This window comes from Diabrotica undecimpunctata, chromosome 3 (genome assembly GCF_040954645.1).
Source record: "Diabrotica undecimpunctata isolate CICGRU chromosome 3, icDiaUnde3, whole genome shotgun sequence".
NCBI classification, from domain to species: Eukaryota; Metazoa; Arthropoda; class Insecta; order Coleoptera; family Chrysomelidae; genus Diabrotica; species Diabrotica undecimpunctata.
In genome coordinates this window covers 107569785-107594215 of record NC_092805.1, presented here as the reverse complement: position 1 = coordinate 107594215, position 24431 = coordinate 107569785, and the positions used below count along the sequence as shown (strand labels likewise).

At 33.7% G+C, this 24431-nt stretch overlaps 1 protein-coding gene across 1 annotated transcript; it reads right to left on the bottom strand.

Annotated features, from left to right (window-relative positions):
- Positions 1-21: 21 nt before the first annotated feature.
- On the bottom strand, positions 22-15128 carry LOC140437178 (alpha-tocopherol transfer protein-like). The gene is made up of 6 exons (XM_072526527.1): positions 14837-15128; positions 14566-14722; positions 9591-9843; positions 9350-9460; positions 315-417; positions 22-251 (listed from the first exon to the last, which is right to left on the bottom strand). The coding sequence occupies exons 1-6, from the start codon at positions 14955-14957 to the stop codon at positions 100-102; spliced, it is 897 nt and encodes a 298-aa protein (XP_072382628.1). The 5' UTR covers positions 14958-15128; the 3' UTR covers positions 22-99.
- Positions 15129-24431: the final 9303 nt, after the last annotated feature.

Below are 24431 nucleotides of genomic sequence, written 5' to 3'. Positions count from 1 at the left end.
GGTTGAATATAAAATATTAAAGAAAACAAAAGTACTTATAATGGCAAATAACAGTAAAGATATTCTTTCGCAACAGTTCATAATACTAAACTATAAACATCAATCAAATTCCAGTGTTTTAAAGCTTCCATCAATACCAAAGAGACTCTCGTTATACTTTGATTGTCCTTGTCTTTTGGATTCGTCAACAACTTGAGATTCTTGGAATTTTAGAAAAGCGGCACCATCCTCTATTTTTTGTTTTTCTTGTTCTAAAATATAATATTATTATTTATTAAGTGTCTACATGTACAATTATTATGATTAAAATTTACCTTGAAATTCTAATAAAGATTTGCAGTTGCCACCATAGTCTTTTGGTAGAATATCTTGAGGAACGTAATCAAAAAGAGTTTTTAGATCAGAGTGAACCACAAACTACAAAAGAAATTATTAGTAAATTTATAAATAAATGCATAAAGAAATTCTTTTTCAAAACTATTCAACGGTCTTACTTTATGATAATAATTATTATCTGAAAATTTAGGATGAGGGGTTTTTAGATACACCCAGTTAACAACTTTGCGGGATGCTCGCATTTGGATAAACCAGATCTGAGGAAAACCGCCGTTTTCATACAGAAATTATTCTTAAAATGTATCAAATATGTATATCCATCCCATCCCATCAATTTGATTCCAGGAATAACTAACTATTCGACCATTAACCAAGTGCATCAACTTACGGATGTCATTAAAAAAACATTAGAAAACAAATAATATGTGTGCCCTGCCGTTTTTATTGTTGTCAAACATGCAATCGGCATGCTTTTAGCATGGATAAAAATCTCTCTTTCCTCTTTATTTCTATCATATTATAGATATTTAATTTACCGAGATTTACGTGTAAAACATGAAGATTCGTACTCGGAACCGAAACAAATTAGAGTTGATATAACACAAATGGGCCAGTCTTACAGTACATTATACAATACAACAGACACTTTCTCACTCGCTATACTTTCGCTTGCAAAATTAAAGTATATATGTCAATACATTAAAATACGTTGGTATTTTACTCCAATCAGGGAAGAGCATATTGAGAATAAACGTGACGGGCGTAACAAGTGAAGAAAAATGTATTGGTGTCTTGGTCGTAACTCATGAGTAATCAATCCATAATAAACTTGTTCTATATGAGCAAAGACTGCATGTAGTGTGGAGATATGGTGTTCAATAATAGGGCCATACTAGCGAATCCAACATTCAAGTGAGTTAAAGTTTTCAATGCTAAAGTATAAAATGAATGCACCTTGGTAAGTGCGTTATAATGTGACCTTCATCGTGACCTAAAGATCAATATGAACCACGTAAACTATGACTTCCAACCAAGACTTTGTAGCATTTTCGTTTCACCTCGTATATCATAAAACACCGAAAAATATTCCTAATCTTTTTGCGTCTCTAAAGATTGGTTATGTAAACATTTTCGAATCTCTAGATGATTACGATGGAAATAAAGAGGAATCTTTCCGCTTTTGTTTAAAATGATTTTGGGAGAACTAAATCACTACTTGATGGACCGGCTGCGAAAGCAGTCTATTTCATTGTTGAAGTCATGAAGAATTTTGTCATCTGGAATTCGTTATTGAAGCAGTCAATAAGAACAGCTTACGGTCAGAACGAGGAAACATGGTTTTCGGTAAGAGTTTAAAAAACCGACAAATTTTCATTTAGTTTCATGAGTTTTGATAAGAAGAAGGTGATTTGATCTCGAAATGCTATTTTGCAGTCTTTATAAAGTGAGGTAATCACCGGTTCTTTGGTTTATTCCGTGTCAAGGGATCTGATAACAGTGTTTCTGGGGGCTAAGTGGGCCTACATGATTTTGAGTGAAAAATAAGCAGCCGAGTTTTAAAGAATCATATAGTTATCATCCAGGATAAAATGAGGCCCAATTTTGCTGTTTATCAGCCTCCATTTTGTGTCATCCCATGGTTCGGATCGAGATCGTTTGTAGTTTGTGTAGGACAGTGTTATGTTTGTATCGAATTCCAAGGTAACAAACCTTTTAAATAATTTCAAAAATAAATAATTTTCCAGTGATGAAATGTAGTTTTGTTAATTTAAGTTAAGTTAATTTAAATAAATTTAAGTTTTATGGATCAGCTTATAGTCATATTTTAGTTTTCCTTTAAATGAAATTAACCTTAATAATTAATTAATAATTAAGAAAAGTTTGGTGATACCTGGTGATAACAACAAGTTGTTATCAACAGGTCCTCGAAGACACTTTGTCTCAGGACCATGTAACCTATGTAGAGCCATACGTTGCCATGTTACCAATTCCAACGGTAACTTAAACATCCTAATTTATAATAATAATATATAATGTAACATATCTCTAAATTAATAACATTTAAAGGGTTTTCAGCCATATATTTTAGTGGCTCATAACATGTATACTTCGTTACACTGATGATGGAATTTACATTCCGAAAACGTCCTGTAATGTATTTGTGATGTAGCCCGTTTGGGTATTTTATTTTATACCTTTTATAAAGAATTTGAAATAATTTTTTTTTTTAATTACGTTCAAATCTGCTCCATTCATTACTTTTATTAGAAGGATCTTCAAGATATTTAAATAGGCATTTTCCTATTTCATTCGCACCTCGCAAACCTCCCTCGTGCCACAAATAGCAGAGTCTGCTAAGCAGACTCCTTCTGTGGTTTTGATGTTAAATATACTAAAATTAAGAACATTCAACTTTAAGACGTAATAGAATGAATTTGCAAGTCCAATAGGACACGGCAAAGTTTTTGAAGTTTATAAACTAAAACTGTCAAATCATCGACAGTCTTCTCTTTGTCGTTTTATTTTTCTCCTCGGCTGAGTACCTTTTCCTTTAACTGTGTTCGTCTTTCAATTTAGCTTCCTCGGATTCTGCACAATTGCGATACTCTAAACACAACTCGCACTGATCCATTGATCCACTGAAAAGATGTTATACTCCTCCTTAAAGATTTTGCTGTAAAATTGGTAATTTAGTATTCCAATTACTCCTCTTGACATAATTTTACATAATCTCTATGTAAATCTGACAAAGTTTTTCTACCTTCTATAAATTCGCGTGAAGTATTAGCTCTACAACAGTGAGCCTCGACTCTCGGAATTAAAATATGTGTAACCTTATTCTGTCCTGTATTTCGGTACCTATCTTTTTATGATTTCCGTGTTTTCCTCTTCTATTTACATCAATAATCTTACCAGATTCACAAATACTTTGTTTTTTAAGTACAGTCTGAATAGTTCTATTGTTAATTGATAAAGTTGCCATAAAATATGTTTTGCAAACCCTTATGTTTGCCCAGAAATTATAAAGGTAAATGCATTATTCGGTTTTCTTGGATTCGCAATATTACTACATTTATATTTTGGAATCTGCATTTTTGACCACATAGTGGTAGGATGAATCTTTGTGGCCTTTCTTTTTTTACTCTTGATATTGTACCAGTTTTTTTTCTGTATTTGAGTAGAAATATAAGAATTTTCCTTGTTTTTGATCCTTTGACTCTTTTGCTTTTTCTTTCTATTTTTTCCAATTTTCTCAGTTTCAGTTTCAGCCGCCATCGACACTTTCTTTCTCTTTGATGTATTCTTATCTTGATCTACTTCTATTTCTGCTTCAGAATCGGAAGATTCACGTGGTTCCGGATATATGGAATCGCGCACGCTATCATCGGATCCATATGGATAATTTTGTAAGTTCTCATCGGAGAAATCTAAAACAATAATGTTTCATTAAATATATACACGAAATGCCAAATAATTATACATTAATTTTTTCTAAGCAAATCATACGTGCTCTTAAACTAAAATTCATGATATTTGTATATGGAATAGGATTACATTTAAAAATGAATTTAAAATAATACAAATACATAAACTGAAATCTGGAGATTATAGATACATTTAGACTTAAACCACAATTTAATTCAAATTTCTCGAGAAAACTGTTATAAGTCACAGTGTTACCTTATTCTTAACAAAATCTATGACAGCTAAAAGTCACATTTAAATATAAAACTTTTTTCATAATCAATACTACAAAATATTCAACTTACCCCGATATTCATTAGTTTTATAACAACTTATAACACTATTCCAGAAAGAGAACTTCAAATGTTTTAAAACGAAATCTGTTATTTTTCAGCGGCGGTAATCCCACAGGAACATTCGGTAATAGACCGAATTATGACACTCTTGTTCACAGGTCTGTCAAAGCCGCTGACGTTACCACGTTGCATGTCGCAATATCGCATACAAATATTGTATTACAGTTATAATCATTTTTCTCAAAAAAGTAGACCACTTTTTCGGTTGATTACTACATAAATCTCGAAAACAGAGAATTTTTAGTTGTAACACTCTTCTTCATCATGGTCCGATATGACATATAGTATATCCTTTTCTGCCATTTGGTACATAACCAAGGTTTTAATTCTGTTTTGTTAGAAGGTTCAATTTAATGTTTGTGTATAAATTAAGAATTTTTTGTAATATCTGTTTATGTGAAATAAAAATTAATATGTCATATTTCTCTAAAAAGTTTAAAATTTTTTTTAGTCATAGTCATAGTCATAGTCATCTTTATTGGTCCTTTAAGACATTCAAAATAAATGTATAGGATGCGTCACTACAGAATTTGGTATAAAAAACATTAATGTGTATAATACAATATTCACAGTGTTACAAAATTGACAAAACATAAAATATATAAAATAACATTTTTACAAGTAAAATATGAAGCTATTGCAGTTTGTCCTCAAGATATTCATTTATAGAATAATATGCTTTTCTTAAGAGTAAATCTTTAACATATTTTTTAAATTTAGAGATAAGTGGTATTTCTTTCACAGTTTTTGGTAAATGATTGTATAAGGTCAGTCCCATATATCTGAAGCAATTTTGAAATTTAGATGTTCTGTGTTTAGGAACTCGTAAAGATTCAGCACTTCTTGTATTGTAGTAGTGATTGTCTGAATTTACTGGAAATGTATTGATTTCCTCTTTGACACAAAGTAAACATTTATAGATATATAGACAGTAGAAAGTTAAAATTTGATGTTTAATAAAAACTGGTTTACAAGACTGTTGATAATCCAAATTAAAAATTTTACGGATAATTTTTTTTTGGTTAATGAACACTTTGTTACTATCTACTGAGTTCCCCCACAAAATTACGTTCATTAATGCCGAGATGGGTAGTGTGTTTTTAATTCTAGATATAGCATAAAAAGCTTTATTCAATTTCATGTTCACTGAATTCACTTGCTCTGACCATTTGAGATTACAATCAATGAATACACCCAAAAACTTTGTAGAGTGAGTGGAAGATAACATATTGTTTCTATCGTGGATGGTTAAGATATAGTCATATTTAGATGAGTTGTATAAATGAAAATAAATAATTTGCGTCATGTCAATGTTTAATATTAGTCTGTTGGTATTACACCAGTGTATAAAGCAGTCAACAACAGTCTTCATTGTCATTTTTAATTCCTCTAGTGTACGTGCAGAGACTATTAACGAGGTATCATCAGCAAACATTGATATTATAAGTGCCCTTATGTGATCTGGTAGGTCATTAATAAAAATTAGGAATAATAATGGTCCCAGCACGGATCCCTGTGGTACTCCTTTATTTGTCGTGTATGGTTTTGAGCTTGATTTTTCCATCTTAACAACACTCTTCCTGTCACTTAAGAAATTTATTATCCATTCTAGAAATATCCCTCTAAAACCAACGTTATATAATTTATTGCAAATAAATGTTATGTCTAAGCAGTCAAAAGCACATGATAGATCAAAAAATAGTCCTGCCACGTGGTTTCTACTATCTAATTCATCATAAATACGCTCAAACAAGCTGCATGCAGCCGTGAGTGTTGACTTTTTTGATCTAAAGCCGTGTTATGTTGGAGTTAATAAATTGTATTCTTCTATAAAATTTAACATCTTGTTATATACAACCTTCTCCATTACTTTTGAAATTATGCTAAGGACAGATACTGGTCTATAATTTGAAATATCATGAGGGTCGTTCTTTTTGAAGATTGGAATAACTTTTGCCATTTTAAATATGGATGGAAATTGGCTGGTTGTTATTGAGAGATTAACTAAATGGGTTAAAGGAATCGATATATGATCACTTATCAGTTTTATTATTTTTACAGATATGTTATCAATACCAGTACTAGGCTTATTTTTTAGTTGATCGATTGTATTTTTAATTTCAATTGGAGTTACGGGTAAAAAGAAAAATGTTTTGTTACACATTTTTGATGTAGTACAAGAAGAAGATAACGATGTACCAAAATGAGTTTGAAGATTGTATTCTGTAATTGTAGCAAAATATGAGGCAAACGAATTAGCAATATCACAAGACTTGGTAATAATTTTATTATCATAATGTAGAATAATATCAGACCTGTTCTTTTGCCTACCAGTTTCACTGTTTACTAAATTCCAAATTGTTTTTGGTATATTGTAAGATTGATTAATTAAGTCACTATGAAAGTTTTTTTTTTTATTTATTAATAGAGAATTGTATTCTTTTTTTGCCTGTTTATAGGTATCTTGAGACTCGAGACTCCCTATATTTTTTGCTATCCAGTGTAGATTTTTTAGTTTTTCACTAGCGTGTCTTACCTCATTTGTTACCCATGTAGCCTTATTTGTTTTGTGTGCTTTATACCGTGTTTTTATTGGACAATATAAATTTAGATTGTAATCTAAAATGCTAACAAATGAATTTGTGGCATATTCAGCATTCAATTGTGAATAAACTTCATCAAAAACTGTAGAAGAAATCCCTGCTTTAAACATCAGCATATTTTCATCTGACATATCCCTGTAACTGATGGGTTTTTTATCTTTTTTCGATACTTTATTGGCTTGCAAAATTTACACTAAGTGAAAATACTTTATGGTCACTGAAGTGACCCTCGAACACATTTGATTTATAAAGATGTGGTTCGATATTTGTCAATATGTAATCCAATTTTGTAGATGATGTTTTACCTACTTTATCTACGAAAACTCTTGTAGGAGCCTCAGATGTGACTCTCAGATTATAACTTACTAAAAACTCGTTAAAAGATTGCTTATTATTAGACATGACAAGATAATCAATGTTTACATCCCCACAAATATAAATATCATGATATGACTTACTGCATAGCTCCAATATATTATGTAATTTACACAGAAAACTCTGAACTTCTCCTGATGGTGAACGATAAACACTAATAACACAAATTTTCCTATTGGCTATAAACAGAGAAATCGCACAGCACTCACACAATATTTCCTCACTAAAGTTAGAGACATCTAATGTTTTGAATTTAATATCAGTTTTGATGTAGATGATGGATCCTCCATGGATATGGAACTTTCGACAAAAATAAGAGGCGATGTTGTATCCATTCAGAGTCATAAATTGGATGTTTTCTTCAGTACACCAATGTTCTGATAGACAAATTATATCAGGTGTTTCCTGCAATGTTAAGACTTCAAGTTTGAGTAACTTATCTGTCAAAGATTGAGCATTTAGTTGCAATATTTTTATACAACTGTCTGGTGATGATAAAAGTAACGTTTCTCTTGAGTTTACTTGACTAAAAAAGAGTCTGGTCTATCTTCTCCAGTTGACAGACCTCTATCATGATGCTCTCGATCTAAGAATCTTCTTCCTAACCTAAAGTTAAATCGTTCAATGCCAATTTTTTTCGGCCAAAAAGCAGGATTGTAAATTTCTTCCCTTAAGTCAGGTAGTACACCTATCATAAAACATTGATTATTCCTTCTTTTATGGTCAGTTGGTAACAATTTTACTTGTATATTCTCACAGTTTATCTTAGTTATTATGAAACTCTTGATGTGGTCCTCATTTACACTATCCGGAACTTTTAAGATGAATAGCCACAATTTTTTGTCTGGTTTTTCGGATTTTTCATGGAAATCCTTATCACCAATTCCAGTTCCCATTATTTTCTTGCGTCTTGTTGTCACAATCTGATATCCTTCATCGTCGGCTTTATTCTCTGAACTCCCTGTTGTGATATGATTAAGATTTATTTTTGTGCTTTCCTCATTCTCAACAACTAAATTTGTAATGTAGTCACATGTTTGTTTGGTTTGAATTTCCATTAATTGTGCATTTAATTTGTTTGCAGTAATTTTTGAAATGCCCTGTATATTGGAATTCCTTTTAACATGTTTGGTGTTTTTATCATTAAAATTTTTATTTGACTCAGTTTCATTGTTTGTTTTGTATTTAGAATTAGTCAACTGGACACTGGCCGTCTTATCTTCATTACCTTGAGTTTTTATTAAACCCTCATTAACAGTTGACTTGGGTTTTTGTGAGATTCTGGTTCTGGTTATTTCTGATTTCAATAAATTTAATTTTTCTAGCAAGTGTTCATTATTTGATTTTAATAGATTATTGTTATTTAATAATAAATTGTACTTATCATCTTTTTCAGCTAACAGCCTTTTTAACCACTGATTTTCTATCGCTATGGCACTAAATGATTCGATGGGTTATCCATCACTTTTTTTATTAACAAATTACACGTGAATCTCCTATCGTGAAGAATTTCACTTTGTTTTTCACAGCACATGAGATGTGATAACTATTTCCACATACTTTACAAACGAGTATTTTATTAGGCTTAGTTTGACAACATTTAAATGTATTCTCTTCAAAATCTACCTCTTTTACTACAGAGAGAGGTGACGGCACATTTTTACTTTCCGCCATCCTGGATGAAATAAAATCACTAATCAATAAAATCAATATTTAAAGATATTAACCCTTGAAATGTTTTAGGAAAGAAAAATCTTTCTTTCCAAACAACAAGAGGATGTTTTTAAACGGCATCCTATTTTAAATAGTTTAGGAATCTTCTTGTGTAGTGTTGCCCAGGACATCTCTGTAAGTATTTTTTTAATTTCTTTTTTGTAGTTAGTCCTCCGAATCCTCCGCAAAAAAAGGAATCCTTATCCACGATTCAGCTCTCCAACCAAAACACGAGTAGCCGTTCGCAAAAGTTTCAATTTATTTGCTTACCCTATCTTCAAGCCCAGTAATTGTTTAGTCTCCCCTTTCAATCTCCAATAAGCAAATTATATATAAATTATTACAACTTCTTAACGTGTGTAATATTAATACAAGATTCAAACGGCCAAAGGTATTTGAATTTCATAGAATGATCGACCACTTAGTTAGTCGGTGAAAAATAGCTTGATGTCAAGGAAATTTTTAATATATATATAACAACAATTTAAATAAATATCTTACCAATTCAAACAGTTCTTTTTTCATCATGGGCTTTATTAAACTAAAAACCTTATCTAGGAAAAATGCGGGGTTGATGAAATGTATATGTTTTAATCTGATTGGCATTGCATCCTACAAACATCAGAAAAAAATAAGGTTATTATTGAATAATTATATTATATTATATTTAAAAAAAAACCTTCATTTACATGAAATTGATAAAAACTCAAACATCTTTCTAAATTATATATCAATACTACACCTGTAAATAGTAGATGAACTTTTTTATAAGCATCGGATTCACTTTAAGGAAATGTGCAAGACTAGAGTTTTGCATATCGAAAACCAACTGAAAACCACATGGTGGACCATTCTCATGTATAAATAAAGCCAATGCGACATCCATTAATTTTAACATACCCAATGCAGTAAAATTACTTAAGTTAGTATCCATAAGTTTTGATATTACTACTGTTTCTCCTCCAAGTGCTTGCTTAGGAAGGATAGAAAATACACTAAAATAAAAAACATATTTTATTATATAGGCTGAACCAATGAAAACAGTCCACCTTATATATCTTCAATGGAAGAAGTTTTTCCGGAAAATTCCCGAAAAATTCCCCACAGTCGCTTTCAACTGTCAAGGGAGACACGTATTGCCCCTATTGATAAAATAGGTGGCAACAGATTCAAGTATTTTAAATGGAAGAGGGATCCAGTTACACAACATTTTGAAAATAGTTTATTTTTTTTACAAAACCATTGTAATGTGTTTCTGTTGTAGAATTATTGTAAACAACCAAATGCAACCAATTTGTTTCCATACAGTACGAATATATTGTTCCACATTGGCTAGAAAATTTTGTAGCAGTTCATTTTGGAATGACCTCAAACAAAAATACCAATGACCTTAGATTTGGCGATCTTGGAAACCATTCAATGAATTCCCTTCTACATATCCAGTGTTCGGTTAAGTCTGTGGTAGAAAGCATTCCTTTTGCAAAAATATATTATTTTCCGGTATTTGATCTTTTATTCTTGAAGATCGGATCTCTACAATGCGAGAATAGATGAAGTCTTGAAAAAGTTGAGATGAGGATACCGTCTACTTATCAGATATCAAGCAAAATTTTAGAGAGACTAAACAAAATTTATTTACCGTAAAACACTTGAGTAGAGGATAGAAATAGAACCGATTGAAAATAAAAGTTGCGTAGAAACGAGTTAGAGAAAACTTAAGAAAAATATGGATGTCTCCCAAGAAGCTCTACAAATAGAAACAATAAAAACAGTAAAGATAAAGGTAAACAAAATCAATATGATTTATAGTAGGCATTAAATAAAAATTCAAAGCACAAAACAGAACTTTCCTAAGGAATAAATCAATAAGTGGTAGAACCTTTCCTGGAACGTTAGAGTAATAACTGAAACTTATCAATTAGAGAAGAAGAAAATATATATTACTGGGAGATATTCACAAAAGCACCAGACTATGAATTCCATGCAATACACTTTAAACCGGAGACCGTTTTGCTCCATTTAAATTTCTAGTGGGAGATGGAATATTTCCTAACCTACTTCAAAAAGGATTGGACATCTTATTTTCTAATCCAACCTAACCTAACGAAAATATTTAGAGCTAGCAAAGCAGTAGGTTATATACCAAAAACTTGAACCACTGTAAGGGTGGCATACATATGCAAAATAGAAGGAAGGAAGAAGGAAAATCAAGAGAAACAGCACTGAACAAAGTTCATAAAATCAGTCAATCCAATACTGCCCTGCTAAGTTGAAAGGACCTATCTACCAATTGTGTTATTTTAAAAAAAATGTAATCATCTTTAGTGTGCTGCCCCATTCCTAATATTAATTATATCAAACTGTAATTTTAAATGAACTTGATTTGTGTAAATACAATTTATGGGATAATCCTTGGTAGTAATTAGTTTAAAGCTTACATAAGTTTTGGGAGATAGGACGGTTTAGCTTAGGATTTTATTAAAATTTCAAATAGAACAAAATTTTTTATAACAAACTTTTATCGCACTTATAACGAGACATTGTTTTACACATAAAAAAAACTTAATATAGCCTTCTAATATTGTAAAAAAACTTAAATTTTCTATTTTCGTCCTCTTTAGCTGCATCGCCTACCGATAATTTTTCCCAAAAGTTTCTCCTGTTGGCTGGAATTATAGCAGCGGTATATTAACTTTTGTAATTTGTATTTTGAACTGAAATCTGTCCAGTCACAGAAATTTCTAATCTCTAATGCTACAATATCAGTCTGTTTTGTTGAATTTAGAATACATTGAACATAGTCATTAAAATCCCAAACAGTTTTGACCCTCTTTAATGATTTTTCTACCTGGTGGTGAAAATGGTCCGCGGACATAAACTTGTGTCCGCGCTCAAAGTATTTTACGGATAATTGTTTTAAGTTAACTTCTCTAGGATTTACTGTATAGACAAAAAAGCTGAACAAACACCAATTCTTGCTCTGCCCCGAGCAATTATCCAGCCAAATTGTTATGGATTCTTTATCCCTGCTTTTTAGGAAGAATGCGTAGAAAGTAAATACTATATCTTCTTTTTTTCTTCCTGACATTCCTTTGTGCCACAGAATTGCTAAAGGACGGACATTTCTACCTTTCCTGACAGCATGCGCCTACCTTTTACATGCGCCCAGAAAAATGATTGCCCTAAAAATATCTGCTCTTGGAAGCATTATCACTTTCTGAAGATCTGCTGAAACTATGAGATCTGATGATTTTAGTTGTGATTCCGCATCTCTTCTATACTCTTTTCTGGCAGTAATATGTTTATTTCTGTGAGATACATAGTTTTCGCACACTACACAATTGTCCGTTGGATTAATATGATTGGCTTCAGTCTTATGGAGATCACCAAGTTATGCAAACGATATGTTCAGTTTTGCAATTTCCTGACGATAGAGCTTATAACTACCCTGACAATCCGGATTCTTTATTTTGTAGTCATTGTACATCATTGTAATCGAAATATCCGATGGTGAGTATAGAGGATTGGGAGCGTGCTCCCGATGATAATGAGATACGGTAGGTCGAAAAGACTTTATATGTTCAACGATCGGTTGTTTGTCAATAAAATTCAGAGCTGGTCGGTGCCCTCGTTGGTCTTCTTTGCGAACAATAGCATTATTATTATCAATTACTCTAATATATGTCAAAAATCGATCATTACTTTTGTCATAGCCTAACGTGGCGAGAAGTTTTGCATATTTGCATATCTAATCCGTTAGCATCCCGTAGACAATATTTGTACGAATATTTGCGACACGAGTCAGTTCCAACAGTATTTTTTCTTTTGTTTAGTGGTTTAACATTACCGTGCACAAACAAACGTTGAGCTTGCTTAATACTTCTCAATACAAGAATACTTCTTAGAGCGCCCTAATACTATATGTGGGTCTACCGCGTCTATCTGTGGGAATGAAATTTTATGTCTACTTATTACTGAACTGTTAATATTTTTTATAATAACAACATACATTTAAGTTCTTTACAATTTAAAAAATCTTAATTGTTTTCTTTAAAAAATTTATTTAATGATTTGAGTCATTTTCACAATTTGTTAAATATTGTTAAAAAAGTTCTGTAAGATTTATTCCACAAAGAAAAAGGCCCTTGACGAAAAAGAAGAAGTAGTTCGGGAACATTCAAGGTGACATCGAAAATTCATGAAATGCATAGATGAAATGGCTATACTCCAGTCGTCAAAGACTGCACCGCACCACAGAATACACCAACCCAATTTGGGATGGTGTATTCTGTGACTGGACTCTCAAACTCGTCACAGACTATTTAGTGTGTATTTCCAACTAATATTTCAGAAGGTACAATGGGAAAGAACTGTAGGTGCAAAGATTGGAGGAAGCATCATTAATAACATAAGATTTGCAGACGATAGAGAGGGTCGACAAGTGTAAGTGCCTCGTAGCATTTTTAAACTTACAGTTAGATCAAGATGAGGAGAAAAATGTCAGAATTGAAATAGTTCGAAAAGGATTTATAAAATATAAGTTAATGTTTACAAATAAGAAATTGGCTATCATATTGGATTTTGTCGAATGTTATGTATGGTCGCAACTGCTATATGGAGTAAAAGCTTGGAATCTGAAAGCCCAATCCATAAAAAAATTGGAGGCATTCGAGATGTGGTTATATAGGCGTATTCTGAAAATTCTTTGGACTGCGAAGGAGTGTTAAAACGAATTTGACATGTCAGAAAGCTCATGAACACAATTAAAATAAGAGAAACATCGTATCTGGGCCACATACTTCGAAACGATAAATACTCTCTTCTGCACGTCATCACGCAAGAAAGAGTAGAGGGAAGCAAATACTTGGGAAGAAAGAAGAAATCTTGGCTGAGGAATATCAGAAATTGGACTAACCTCATTGTTGAACATTTAAAAGAAGTGATCGCTAACCTTCGTGAGAAGACGACACAATAAGAAGAAGAATGTTGGGCAAGTAAAAATAAAGAAGAGCGAATGCATGTTGCTTGAGTAATAGTAATAATAATAATAATAATAATAATAATAATTGATTGATTGATTGATTGATTAAACAACACTAATTGATGTGGCGATACCCAACAACAATAATCTTCGGATTAAACAAAACGAAAAGATTGCCAAATACAGGGATCTGGAAATTCAAATACGAAGACAGTGGAGAATGGAAAGTACCCAGACAATACCTATTATTCTCTCTACTACTGGAGTTATTCTGAAGAACCTCCTAGAAAACATAAGAAAGCTAGGTCTGAATGAACATCTCTACAAGACCATGCAGAAAGCTGTACTTCTCTCAACATCCAGATGTGTACGAAAATTTTTGGGAGATACTCCAGCATACCAAGTCACCTAGGGCTCGATAACACGGAAAGAGTCCCACCAGAGCTCAATCCTTTTGATACCGTAGGTATCTGGGATGAGTGAATTTTCCCCTTAGAGGGAGTGAGAGCCGTATGGCTAAATCTGGATAATAATAATATGGCATAATCGTATGGCATTTTTGTCGGGGAGTTTTAGAAATAAAAATGTCATTGCTAGTGCCGAGAATCGAACTCATGTGCTCTGACTTAAAATGCCAGTATCTTAGCACATACTTATAAACCAAAATAGAATGAAATTTGGGAAGTCGCATAAAATGACGCTTTTATAATGTATATAAGTAAATTTTTCCACTTACTATGTATTGGTAGCCAATTTTAATACATTATCCTGAAGTGTACGTGATCCTAAAAAGTCAGGACATATAGTTTTCATTGTAAAGTAAGACTCTATAACATTCTTCGCCATTTCATTACTGTAATTAGAGCTGTGGAGGAAAATAGCGAGTTGTAATTCTGTAAAAGGAAAACCATTATATTAAAAAGATTATAGAATATAAATTATATATATATATATATATATATATATATATATATATACTTATTTATTTACTAACAACAAACCTATACCTGTGGCTTTTGGTAAGTGTGGTTGCTTCTTCATCCATTCCGCCAAAGCTAAAACGTCTTGTTTCTTCAGTTTATTATCGTTTTGATAAACTTGTTCTACATTAATTTCCTTAAACGTCATTATAGATCTAAAAAAAGCACCACTACGTTGTCTATATTCTATTTTTTATCAATTATATTGGTATTATCAAACAACAATATATTTGATTCCAAAATCAAAGTTTAAATTGGTTAGATTGTAATAAATATTTTACTTAAGAAGAAAGTTGGGTAGATAATGGAAATCTATGACAAGATTATTAGACTCTTAAGAAATTCATAGCCACTTCTGATTATTTAAAATGTCTGAATGTCTGATAATACTCGATAAGACACTTCCATAATAATTTTAATTTATCTGCAAAATTAATGTCTTAGAGACAAATATTTTACTTTTTTGAACGGCTATCTTCTTACCTTGAATTATTAATTTTATATATTCTTATTTTATTTTTAGTTTTTTTTTTGTTTATTTTCTTGTCTATATATATATATATATATATATATATATATATATATATATATATATATAGACAATGTCACCATCGACGGTATAAATGAAACGTCCTCTGTTCCCAGTACCAGTAATGCATTTGTTAGTGCAGATCGGTGTAGTAGTGTCTGAAGACTCGGGAGACTGAGATCTCGGAAGCCCTGAAGAGGACATCTAAGAGGATGTCGAAAGCTCGGTGCAATGATAATCAACGCGGTTCAACCCGGAAGACTGTTAAGTTCAATATTAATTCTTGTAATAGTAATAGGTTTAATTGTACTAACCGCGGAAATCTTTAACCTAGAGCCAAGATTAATACTTTTACAAAAATTAATAATTAATTCTTGTAATAGTATTAATCTTCACTCTTGGTTTAATTGTCCTAACCGCGGAAATCTTTTGGAACATTTTATTCGCCTCTACGGTGACGAATTTTACCAGCTCACCAAATCATATAGCAATCTGCTGCTACGTAAGAATCGTCTTCTTTGTGATTTAACATTGCTTAAAACCTATCGAGACTATAAAGCCATTCCCAATTTTCTAAAACTCAAACAACATACATCTTTCTCTTCTTCCCAAATTCTTAGGAAGACCAGGTTTGCGCTTCTCCGTGAAGCTATTCATTCCACTAGACAAAAACTAGATGTCACAAATATCAATATTTTTAATATCTGATCATCTATTCATTATTTCAATGTTAATCCTATATTATGGGACAGTTTCGACCGTATTAACATACATACAGCCCTAAACACTTTCGAATTTAAGGCTGACACACACAAGCGCAAATTAACGCATCTAATTGCCGAACAAATTCCAAAAACTACAACGTTAAAACCCTTTACAGTGGTTCATAACTTTTCTGATACCCCTATTTTGACCATTGCTACTCAAGCCTTAGCAAAAGGTTTCAATTACTCTGTTACCCTAAGTCACATTCCAATTGAGACAATCATCTATCAAACTGAAGAAGCTGTCTCCAATTTACGTTCGGAAGATGCTGAAATAACAAGTCTGATACCCCTATTTTGACCATTGCTACTCAAGCCTTAGCAAAAGGTTTCAATTACTCTGTTACCCTAAGTCACATTCCAATTGAGACAATCATCTATCAAACTGAAGAAGCTGTCTCCAATTTACGTTCGGAAGATGCTGAAATAACAAGTCAAGACATCGCTAGAGTTCTTAGAAACGCAAAGCCCCCTACTCCGAACATTAGCCAATCCGTGAAAAAGCCCTGAAAGAATTTCCGTCAAATCCAAATCTAGTCATTCTTCCTGCCGATAAAGGCGTTGCCACGGTCATCCTAAACACTTCTTCTTACAACCTATCTGGAGAAAACACAAAAGCCATTATCAACAAAACCTATCTTCCTGTTGACATAAAACAATCTATAATTCCTAGTGAAAAGTCATCCAGAACACCTCGAATATATGGTCTACCCAAAATTCACAAACCCGATATTCCTCTACGTACCATTGGCTCGTACATACAACTGCTCTACATAACCATTGGCCAAGTACTTCGCCAAAACTCTCGCTTCTCGCGAGAGAACTTCTCGCAACAACTTCTCGCCGAAAATGCTTCATCTTTCGTCAAAAATTATTTTTATCGAACTTCTTAAATAATATCCTATCTCACCGTCAGACATTCTAAGTTTCGATATCGTTTCACTCTTTACAATCATTCCTACAGACGAAACTCTAAACATTCTGAAAACTAAATACACTATCCTGCAATAACACTTATCCCTCATTAAACATTACATGTCCAATACTTATTTCATCTTCCAAATACAATTCTACAGACAAATAAATGGTGCCCCAATGGGCTCCACACTATCTCCAGTAATTGAAAATATCTTTATGGGAGACTTTGAGACCCAAACACTATCCACGTCAATGCTTAAACCTACATGCTGGCTACGATATGTTGACGATACATTCCTCATTTGGACCCATGGCATTCTTTGGCCTGTTTTCAAACCCATCTGAATGGTATATATCGTAGTATGCAGTTCACGATGGACGTTGAAACTTATTCATCACTACCGTTTCTCGACGTTATCATAAAAAAACCAATCCCAGACATCAATCAATAGAAGCATCCACAGACATCAATCTTCCACTCAATATCAACCCAAAGACTCAGACCCTCATCATACGAAAGCCATTTTTCCTTACATCAAAGGTGTCACTGACAAAATCGACAAAATTCTTAATCAAGGGGAGTAAAGACAATATTTATCCAACAACAAAAACTTTCATCTCTTGTCCGATAGATCAAAGACAACATTCCAAATGAACAGCACGGAGTTTATGAAATTCCTTTTGCAGACTACCCCCAATCTTATATAGGCCAAACAAATCGCATAATCCAAAAAAAGGATTTAAGAACATTCCATTTCTGTTCGGAATTCCGATTCAATTTCAGCTCTAGGTAAACACCAAAGGGTTGCTAATTTGTCTAAAGGGCTAAATTGGAGAAAGAACAAAAATTACCATTTTGTACGCCAATAGAAGAAATAATCAAGTACGACAAATATTTGAAGAAAAATATTCAGCTTTAAATTACTTAGTTGACGCTAACCTCGTGAAACAACTAATCAAAAATATTGATCACTTAACAACTAAAGAATTAGAAAAAAATAATAAATTTATTTACGAAAACTACGACATTTTTGAATCCGGAAAATCTACAGGGTCTACTAGTCTAGTTCAACATATATAATTAATTTATATTGGAGATGCAATACCAACTCGTTAAGACCGGCATAGGTGACCATTTGCTAGACAAAAAGAAGTTAAAAATATAATACAAGACGTGATATATACCGATATCATCGAAGAAGCTTCGGACCTCTGGTGCTCCCCAGTAGTCTTAGTAATTAAGATGATGGATCTACTCGCTTTTCTGTAGACAGACTACAGAAGATTAAACCAGGTTACACAAAAAGAAGTTATCCATTACCACGAGTAGATGATAGACTAAACACTTTATCAGGTGCAAAATGGTTTTCGATCCTAGATTTAAAAAACCGTTACTGGCAAGTAGAAGTATATCCTAATGATCGAGACAAAACAGCTGTTTCAACTGGCCGTGATCTCTACCGTTTCCAAGTTCTACCATTTGGTCTTTGTAATGCTCCAGCTACGTTTGAAAGACTTACTTGGAAAACATATCTGGTATATCTTGATGATATAATGACTATGTCCAAAACCTTTGATGAGGATCCGAAAAACTTAAGCGAGGTATTGACAGATTAAGAAATGCCAATTTAAAGATAAAATTTCAAACAGAGGCGTACTATCTAGGACATATCGTTTCGGTAGAAGAAATCAAAACTGATCCGTAGAAGATTTCAGTTGTTAAATATTGGCCTAAACCAGAAAGTAAAAAGGAAATTCGAAGATTTCCTTGACTCTGTTCATATTACTAAAAATGTGTTAAAGATTTTGGCCGCATTGCTAAGCCTCTTTATCGACTAACCGAAAAAAGCATTGAAGTTGACTGGAAACCGGATTGTTAAAATGCCTATACTCGAGAAGATGGAAACTTTCTGTTGGATTGTGACATCTCAGTGAGGTATTGGCGAATACCGTGCTGAGAGCTGAATGTTCTAGGGCTTTTATAATATTTCCTAACTATTATAAAAGCCCTAAAACATTTTCATAATTTATTTTATAATAGAAAATTTTATAATTAGAACTGACCACAGCGCTTTGTAGTGGCTAATGAATTTTAAGAAGCCAGGACAACTTACTCGGTGGATAAAGAGACTCTAAGAGTATAACTTCGACGTAGTTTATCGAAGAAGGCGTCTCCATAACAATGCCGATATTCTTTCTAGGTGACCTTGTTTAGAACAACAATGCCAGTACTATAAAATAATTCAAGAAAAAGAAAATGTAACCGAAAATGTAAGTCTCCTGATGACCACAGTTAAAAAGAATCAAAAGCCTTCATCGACCTAGAAAAGACGTAATTCATCCATCCAATGGCACTACATCCCAAATCGGGCCTTGGCCTCCTTTAACAGGCTTCTCCAATCATTTCGATTTACCGCTGTTCTTTTCCATGAACGCGTTCCCAGGCAGTTCTTGGCATCCTCATCGACTTCGTCTTCCCATCTCTTTTTAGGTCTTCCAACAGGTCTTTTTCCCTGCATTCTTGCATTTAGTAATTTTCTGGGGATTCTATTCTCATGCATGCGGACCAAGTGCCCAGCCCACCGTAATCTCTGCAGTTTAGTGTATTGTGCTAGAGTTGGTTCGCTATATTGCTCGTATATTTATCTATTATACCTAATTCGCCAGTTGTTGTTTTCACTTAATGGACCAGTATTCTACGTAATATTTTTCTTTCAAACACATCTAATGCATTGGCAGATTTCTGTGTCACCACCCATGTTTCACAACCATAACTTACTATGGGCCTGATTATTGTTTTATAGACCCGGGGTTTTGTTTTCCCTTGTACGTCTCGCGATTTGAATATGTGGCCCATCGCGAAATAGACTTTATTTGCCAGCATAAGCCTTCTATTTATTTCCGGTTCTTCTTCATTGCTTGCGACCAGATCCATTCCTAGATATGTGAATCTATTCATATGTTCTATATCGCCAATAAAGTGTTGTTGCGCCAGTCTATTTGATTTAGTTTGTATGAGTAGTTTTGTTTTATTTTTATTTATTGCTAGCCCTACTGCTTCTGCACTCTGTTTCAACTCAACGTAGGTTTCTTCCGCTACATTCACTGTTCTGCTCATTATGTTTATATCATCTGCGTATGCTGCTACTTGGGTAGATTTGTTTGTAAGTATGTTATTTCCGCTCACCGTCAACCATCTAATTGCATATTCAAAAACAAGATTAAAGAGCGTTGGGGCCAGTCCGTCGCCTTGTTTCAGTCCTTGCGTTATCGTAAACGCATCAGTGATCTGTCCTTGAATACATACCTGTGCTTCTGTTTCTGTAACTATCATTTGTACTAGTATTAATTTTGATGCTATGACAAATTCTTACAATGTATTAGGTAGAATTGTTTTATTATTGAATCATAGGCTTGTTTACAATTTAAAAAGAGATTGTAAACGTCCATGTCATATTCCCATGCTTTGGCCAGTATTTGTTTAACTGTAAATAATTGGTCAATGGTAGATCTATTTTGCCTAAACCCTGCTTGATATTCCCCGATGATTTTTCCGTGAGAGGTTGGAGTCTTCGATTAATGATGTTTGTGAGTATTTTGTATCCCGAACAAAGTAAAGAGATGACTCTATAATTCTTACACAACAGTTTGTCTCCTTTTTTATGAATAGGGCAGATTATACTTTCTTCCATTGTTGGGGGATTTCTTCGTCTATCCATATCTCTCGTATTAGCTGGTACATCTGTTGTGTCAAATTCCTTCCTCCTTGCTTGAGTAGTTCTGCCGGTATTTATCTATTCCCGGTGCTTTATGGCTTTTTTGTATATGGATTGCCGTTTGGACCTCCTCTAGCGTTGGGGGTCTAGTTAATTAATTTTCTTCTCCATCTTCCCCAATTCTTGACTAAGAACAAAGTTTTACACCTGGTAGATCTTGCACTGATAACTTGTTTATACTCCAACAATTAATAGAAAAAAGAATAGCGGTTGGAACATCTAGCCTTCATCGACCTAGAAAAGGCGTAAAAGACTTAAATTGTGGCATAACAGTTGTTACAACAACTCGGCGTTAGTCCATACCTTTTAGGAATAATCTCCTGAAGTATACAGGGATAACACTACTTACCTAAAAATCGGAAATAGATTATCAGAGCCAATAAAAGTAACTAAGTGACTAACACAAGGATGCAGTATGTCACTCTTGCTGTTTAATTTATATATTGAGGCAGCCCTCCAAAATTGGAAAAACCACTGCCAGGGAACGGGAATCCCCATAGGAAATGACGTACTGTTCTGACCAAATCGTCCTAGCTCAAGATTCTTATGATCTAAAATTTATGATAAATCGTCTATACAGAGAATATGTAACATGGGGGTTACAAGTCAGCATGAAGAATACAGAATATTGAGTTATTAATTCAGATGCAAGGTTTAAAGTGTTGATAGACGAGAACGTGGAAATAAATCAAGTGGAAAAATTTAAATATTTAGGTGCTCTCATTGATAAGAACTCTTTGGGAGAAACCGAAAATGTCTTAACTTCTTATGGTGGGATCGCAACATTTCCAAAAGGAACAAAAAAGGAATAGAGCAAACCATGGTTAAATCAGTTCTTTGTTATGGCTCGGACAATTAATGCAGACCTGAAGAGAAGATTGTTGGCAGTTGAATTGGATTATTTGAGAAGAAGTGCTAGAACATCAAGGCTGGAAAGGAAGACCAACGAATCTATAAAAAATAACATGAATGCTACAGAAACGGTCATTGACAGAATAGAAAGAAGAGGTTTAAAATGGTTTGGACACCTATTGAGAATGCCTGACGAACGTTGGCCCCAAAAACTTCACAGATAGAAGCCCCCTGGAAGAAGAAAAAGAGGTAGGCCTCGACGCTCATGGAATGAAGAAATTAGAAGAGCGATGGAATCAAGAGGTTTGGAGGAGGAGCATGCCTTAAACCGGGAGGATTGGCGGAGGAGAACCGGAATACGGCGGTTTCCGGATAGCGGATAGCTGTCTCCAAAATGTATTGTATTTACAAGATGATAAAAGTACGAATGTAATAAAATATGAGTGTATAAAAAAGATATATATGTAACTTGTGACATAGTTAAAATGTCAATCTTACATACCACGGAATACAAAAATATTTAGTAAGGAACCAAAAAAACCTTAGTTGAGAAAGACCAAAATTTAAAGATTAAAAGTTGAAAGAAAACCAACAGCTAGCATACATCTAAAGATAGTTTTAATAAGTATGTTTTGATCTCAAAAAAATTATGTCAACGCCTAATACTATTTCCTAAATAAACTGGGCGTAATACTGGACACCACACAGAGCTTCGGTGAACAGATATATATATGCTGCGGAAAAGCCGATCAAGAACAGCGGCGCTAACAAATATCATGCCAAACATAGGAGATCCGGGAACAGGTAGAAGGAGAATTCATTTGGAAGTGGTCCACTCCACTATACTCTACGCAGCACCGATATGGCAGCAGATACCTAACTACCTAATGCATAGACAAAAATACAGAAGAATTCTGGAGAAAGCTCAAAGGAAGGCCCTGCTATAGATAGTCTGCTCATATAAGGCGCACTTCGACAGTTGCCTTACACGTGCTAACAGGGGTGCCACCAATTAACCTACTAGTGAGAGAAAGAGCAATCACGTACGGACGTACGGCATGAGTGAAAACGACAAATCAGGCGAGAGAGGTGTGACCAACGCGGAATGACAAGAAGAGTGGGAAAACGAACACAGGGCTGAATGGACAAGAACACTCATACCGAACGTGAGAGACTGTGTAGGACACGGCCATAAGGAGACTAAATACTTTTTCACACAGTTTCTTACGGGGCACGGCTCTTTCAGAGGCTTCCTAATAAGGATAGGGAAGCAAGAAGACGGCAACTGCGTTGACGGCGGGGTTAATGACACGGCGCAACACTGTGTGTTCGATTGCAAAAGTTTAAGAACGAGAGGGCGGAGCTATACGAAAGAGTGGGAGAAGTTAATGGAACTGGCGGGAAGAGGAGAAAATGTATTACAAAGAAATCCTGGGATCAATAACTAGAATAATAAAAAGGGAAGAGAGAAGGAAGCCGCGCACGAGTGTTAGGGCGGTCTAAAGAAGACTAGCCGCGCTAGTGAAGCTGAGGGCTGAGGGTAGTTTTAGTTCGTAGGCAGGGTATCATGGATGCGCCCGAGAGCACGACTTCCAAGGGAGACAATGCACTTGTTCGTACTCTGAATTTAACACACGTCTTTAGAAAATTTTTATACCCTCAACAAAAAAAAGGCGCAATACTAAAAACTCTAAAAAAAGACAATTTTGGACATACAATTTAAATATTCTTAATCTCACAGATATAGGTATATTTTCATATGCCAAACGAAAGCAAGAAATAACCAATTACCTCTAAAAATATATCCAGTCCCTGCCAAGCTATGCAGAACATATTAAATCATTCTGAGGAACTTTTGAAGGCCAAAACAAGAGGCACATAACATCAAACTGTTGGTTTTACATCGTCATTGAAACATATATGTTCTAGCTAACGACAAATTTTATAGTCTCATCAAATTGGAAATTCATTGTGCCCTATGATATCTCGTATGTCACTATACGTTCATTAAAAATGATGATACTGTGAAGTGCCTTTTTGGTAGTCACCTTGTTTGTTTTTTTCTATCTTAATATATTCGTTATATCCTTTCCTTTCATTTAACGCAGCACACGTTCCAATCCGACCAATAACAACGGAGATATGATGTAATAATGCCCTTTTGGCAATGCCGCAATGTGTGTTTTTTTTTGTCTCAGCGTATTCGCTACCCCCTCTCCTTTCCAATGATATATCATACGTCACGATCCGACGAACGATTCTACCCTCACCACTACCACAAAACGCTCAAAAAGTGAGCAGAATGAACCTTAGCAAAAACTTTACATTATGTAATTTTCATGCTATGCAAGACAGATTATGAAACTGCGAATGCCCACACGGTATTTCCATACAATATCTGTGCTAGACAAAAAATTGGAACGTGTTCTATTTTTTATGCTATTTTGATAAGATTTATCGTCAAAACTTATGTTGCCAATGTAATAAAATTTGTAATTTAGAATAAAACTTATTTTGTAAGTATAATTGTTATTTATTGGATGTAACAATTTGTGATTTATAATGCTGGACTAAATTTTTAAGTGAAATATCTAAAGTTAATGTTTCGATATAATTCTTCTATTAGCAACAGTAATTGGTGTTTTAAAATTGCACGAAAATAGCTCTGATGTAATCAGATCAGGCTAGGCAAGAGATACGCCATGCAAGATGGATTGCATGGCCTAGATGTAAAGCTGCTAAGACTATTTTATGTGCCCACCTGTAAAACATTTTGTTAAGAT

Bases quoted from the DNA above. Each gene is read 5' to 3' on its own strand.
- LOC140437178 (XM_072526527.1), bottom strand. From the start codon at position 14,957: ATGACGTTTAAGGAAATTAATGTAGAACAAGTTTATCAAAACGATAAT. The intron at 14,723-14,836 runs GTATAGGTTTGT...TTCCTTTTACAG, and splicing joins ACACTTACCAAAAGCCACAG to AATTACAACTCGCTATTTTC. The intron at 9,461-9,590 runs GTGTAGTATTGA...TGATGTTTGTAG, and splicing joins AGTTCATCTACTATTTACAG to GATGCAATGCCAATCAGATT.